Source organism: Propithecus coquereli, unplaced genomic scaffold (assembly GCF_000956105.1).
Source record: "Propithecus coquereli isolate 6110/MARCELLA unplaced genomic scaffold, Pcoq_1.0 Scaffold89, whole genome shotgun sequence".
Lineage (NCBI taxonomy): Eukaryota > Metazoa > Chordata > Mammalia > Primates > Indriidae > Propithecus > Propithecus coquereli.
In genome coordinates this window covers 3592529-3596599 of record NW_012155173.1, presented here as the reverse complement: position 1 = coordinate 3596599, position 4071 = coordinate 3592529, and the positions used below count along the sequence as shown (strand labels likewise).

Genomic DNA, 4071 nt, shown 5'->3' with positions numbered 1-4071 from the left:
TTGGTAGAGACAGGGTCTCGCTCTTGCTCAGGCTGGTCTCGAACTCCTGAGCTCAAACAATCCGCCTGCCTCGGCCTCCCAGAGTGCTAGGATTACAAGCGTGAGCCACCATGCCCGGCCGTACACTTTTCATTTTTTAAAGCCAAATTATATAGTTTCACAGTCAAATAGCACTTTAAGGCTTCAATGGAAAATAGCAGTCCTCTACCTCTCCACTTCTCACCTCTAAGTCCCACTCCCAGAGAACAACTTGCACCTCTTTATTTTTTGTATTTACCTCCATGTTTCTACATTACATTCTTACTCTCACATTTCTTCATTTCTTAAGTTTAGATTTCATTTACTGGCTCCTATCATAGAAGTTTAAGGATTCAGCTCCTACATTCTCTGCCCCTCAACACTTTTCCTAATTATGTCATAATTTTAGTTATCGACAACTAACTATTACTAAATCATTTTCTGCATTTACATTACAGCCACACAAATACTGCTCATGGCTCAGCCACACCGTGTTCCATGATTACATTTCCTTGCATGTTCAGTTCTTTGCTTATCTTGGAATTAGTAACTACTTTATTCTATTTGTTTACTTAGTTCATAAAATTATGTATTTAATGTTAATTTACCTCCTAAACTCTCTAGCAGAACTTCAAAATTCCTCTCATGGAGTCAAATACATCAGGTAATTGACCTCTTCCATTTTAGTTTCTTGGAGATCACGACTGAAACTCTCCCTCAATGGCTCAAATCTGGGCTCTCTACCTAAGCGGCTCAGCTGTCACCCCGGGGCTTCCCTTCACCCCATCCCAGGTGAATACTTTCTGGATCCCATGTCTCTCTCTTTTGATTATTCCCTCATTTATATGGAGTCATCCTCCAAGAGCTTCCTACAAAGAGCACATAGGAGGCTGATGATTTTAGGCACCAAATGTCTGAAAATGCCTTTAGTCTGCCCTCACACTTACTGACAGCTTGGCTGAGTACAGAATGCTGGAGTTGAAATCACTTTTCCTCAAAATCTGAAAGCATTGCTCTTCTGATCTTCTGATTTCCAGTGTTGCTGAGAATTCTGATGTCATTCCAGGTCTGGGTCCTTTGTATGTGACCTGGATTTTCCTCTCTGTAGAAGGTTTTCAATCCTCTTTATCCCTGTGTTCTGAAATTTCACAATGACATGCCTTGGGGAATGGGTCTTTTTTCATTCTTTGTGCTAGAAACAGAGTAGGCCCTTTCAATGTAGAAACAGCTATCCTTCCATTCTGGGAAATTTTTTCCTGTTACTTTGAAATGTTCCTTCCCTCTCCTTTGCCTGTTCTGGCTTTCTGGAACTCCAGTTAGTCATATCTTGAACCTCCTGAATCAAGCCTCTAATTTTCTTATCTTTTCCCTCCCATTTTTCTAAATTTTTATCTGTTTAATTCTATTTTCTGGAAGACTTACTCAATTTTATCTTCCACCTTTTCTAATTTTTCTATTAAACTTTTTATATCTGTGATCATACTTTCAATTTCCAATAGGTCATTCCTCTTTCCAAATATCTTTTTTATCAGTCCTGATCTTATTTCCTATGGAAAGGTGGTACAGTGTTGAATTTTTTGGTCTTTTAAAAGCTGTCTAGTCTTCTCCTACTTGCATTGTTTCCATTTCTTCTATGTACCTTTGTTCTGTTTTGGCCTTTGTCTTCCTCTTAAATACTTTTCTCCCATTTGATGAACTCAAGCCATCTATTTGCTTTTAAGGGTTAAAAGTGCTCAGAAGCTCCGTGAGTGTGGAAAGGACATGTGAAAGGTGGCCTCACTGTGAGATGCTCAGGTGGAGACCTGGCCGATTTTTTGGAGGACCCCCAAACGTTAGCACCTTTCAGTCTTTCCTCCCCTCCGAGGAGTCTCACTGCTGGGGATGCACACTTCCCCTCCCCACCATTTTCAGTCAAGCTATCCACTTCTGCTTTCGGTTGCATCTGGTGACCTCCAGGCCAGAGCCTCTCTGGTTTAATGTCTCCAGAAATCTTCTACTGGTGAGAAGAGGATCACCTACAACTGCTAAGAATGTCAGCCAAGTCTCTTGTTTTCAAAGGTACCAGGTAAGGTACATCCAATGCCTGCCGAGCCTGGGGTTCTGCAGCATAAATCAGCTTGCTTCTTGTTGGCTTTTCATCCCAAAGGCACACAGCAGAGTGGAGAAAGCTGAATCCTATACTGTTACCACCTGCCCATCCACTTATCCAAAATATCCAACTCACACCTGCTGTTGTACCTGCTCCCATTCTCCAAGTTAGTCCTTGTAGGTTTATACCTTTTTATTCCTTCACTGTTATTTTAATGAGGTTTCAGTATGAAGTAGAGTTAAATAGCCATGTTCAATCCAGCATGGTACCTGTAAGTCTGAGTTGAATCTCAAAAATTCACTGCCATGATCCAACAAGAAGGGTGTTCCAAGACAAAAAGGAACAGTTAGAGGAGAAGTACAGAGGAAGAATGGACATAGCACAAGTACTCGATGAAAGTACTCGCAGTAGAAGTACCTCAGTGAAATGGGCTGGGCACTAGGGCGCAACAGGCCAGGGCCTGAACCCAGGCTCTGCCATTTACTAGTCATATGACCCAGGATAAGTTAATCCCTTCTCTGAGCTTCTGTTTCTCCAAACTTACTTCTCTGATGACTGAAGCTCAAATGACATAAGGAAAGCTCTAAAGTGTTCTAAAATATTGCAATGACAACTTTAACCATAAATGTTCCTACAAAAGAGTTTAAAAAAATCAAAAATAATCCGTGCTAACTCAAAAGACTTAAATACAAAAGAAAAAAAGTTACGGTACCTGAAGCAACAAGTCCTTTTGATTGGCACTTTCTGTTAGATGTTTGATCAGTTGCTCTTGACTGTGCAATTTTTTATTGCTCTCATTCAAAAGACTCTTATACCGATTCTCCACTGCTTTCTCTTTTTCATTAACTTCATTGCGTAATTTTTCAACTTCATTTCTAAGGTCCTACCAGGAGAAAAAGGGAAAATGGACTTTACTTGACAAAAATTTCAAGGTGACAATCTCTTACGTGTTTGACTTGCTAAATTACTGCTATAAAAGCAAGATAATAGATGCATTCAACAAATGTGTACTTCCTTCTCATTTGAAGTCTTACAAAAGCCAACTTTAAGAATAATCTGAAATTTGAATAGAGCTCTATGCACAGATATTTATCACAACATTATTTACAATGCTAAAAAAACAAAAAGAAACTAGATAGCCAACGATAGAGAAATAATTATAAAGAGTACAGTATTTTTAAAAAGCACAATTATAAGTAAAAACAAACCTGGATACCAAATTGTATATATAATACGATATGGCTTGTTTTCTAAATGTTTACATAACTGTTGTAAGGCTATGCGGTAACACATCCAAAAATAACAGTATATCTAAATAGAAGGATTATGAGTGACTTTTCAGTTGATTTTTACTTTTTTATTTTTCTAAGTTTCCAAAATCTTGTACCACTTTCATAATCAGAAAAAAAAATTGTCTTAAATACCATTTACAAAGAATTTATAATAAGATGGAAAATGTTCATGTTATAACATTAAGAAAAAAACAGGAGAAAAAGTATACACTATGATTCTGACTACCTTAAAATATGTACTATTTGTAATACTGAAGCACTATTCATAATAGTAAAAGGTTGTAAACAACCCAAATGTCCACTAATAGAGGAATAAACTATGGTACATTCTTATAATGGAGCACTCCTAAACTATAAAAGAAAAGATGACTCTCTAAATATACTGCCCTTAAATAATCTTCAGAATATATTGTTAAGGGGAGGTGGGGAGCGTATCCAAAAGAAATAAGTATGGATAGCATAATGCCATTTATTTAACCATAACACAAATTAAATGATTGTCTATAAGGCATAAGAGAGAACAAGGTAGAAGAGACAGAGATATAGACTAGAACTCATTTTACAGATATGACAGTGGAATCATTTAAATGTTTACATATTTATCTTAAAATAAAAATCCCCTAAAACTGAAAACGGAGCAAACAGACAAACAAATAAATCTAACTGTAATGA

The 4071-nt window shown here is 37.4% G+C and overlaps 1 protein-coding gene across 1 annotated transcript in view; it reads right to left on the bottom strand.

The window, feature by feature from the left end:
• Nucleotides 1-4071, bottom strand: part of CDK5RAP2 (CDK5 regulatory subunit associated protein 2) — a 194998-nt gene that overhangs the window by 107715 nt on the left and 83212 nt on the right. The window contains 1 exon segment of the mRNA XM_012664386.1: nt 2820-2990. Coding sequence (XP_012519840.1) covers nt 2820-2990 — 171 coding nt within the window.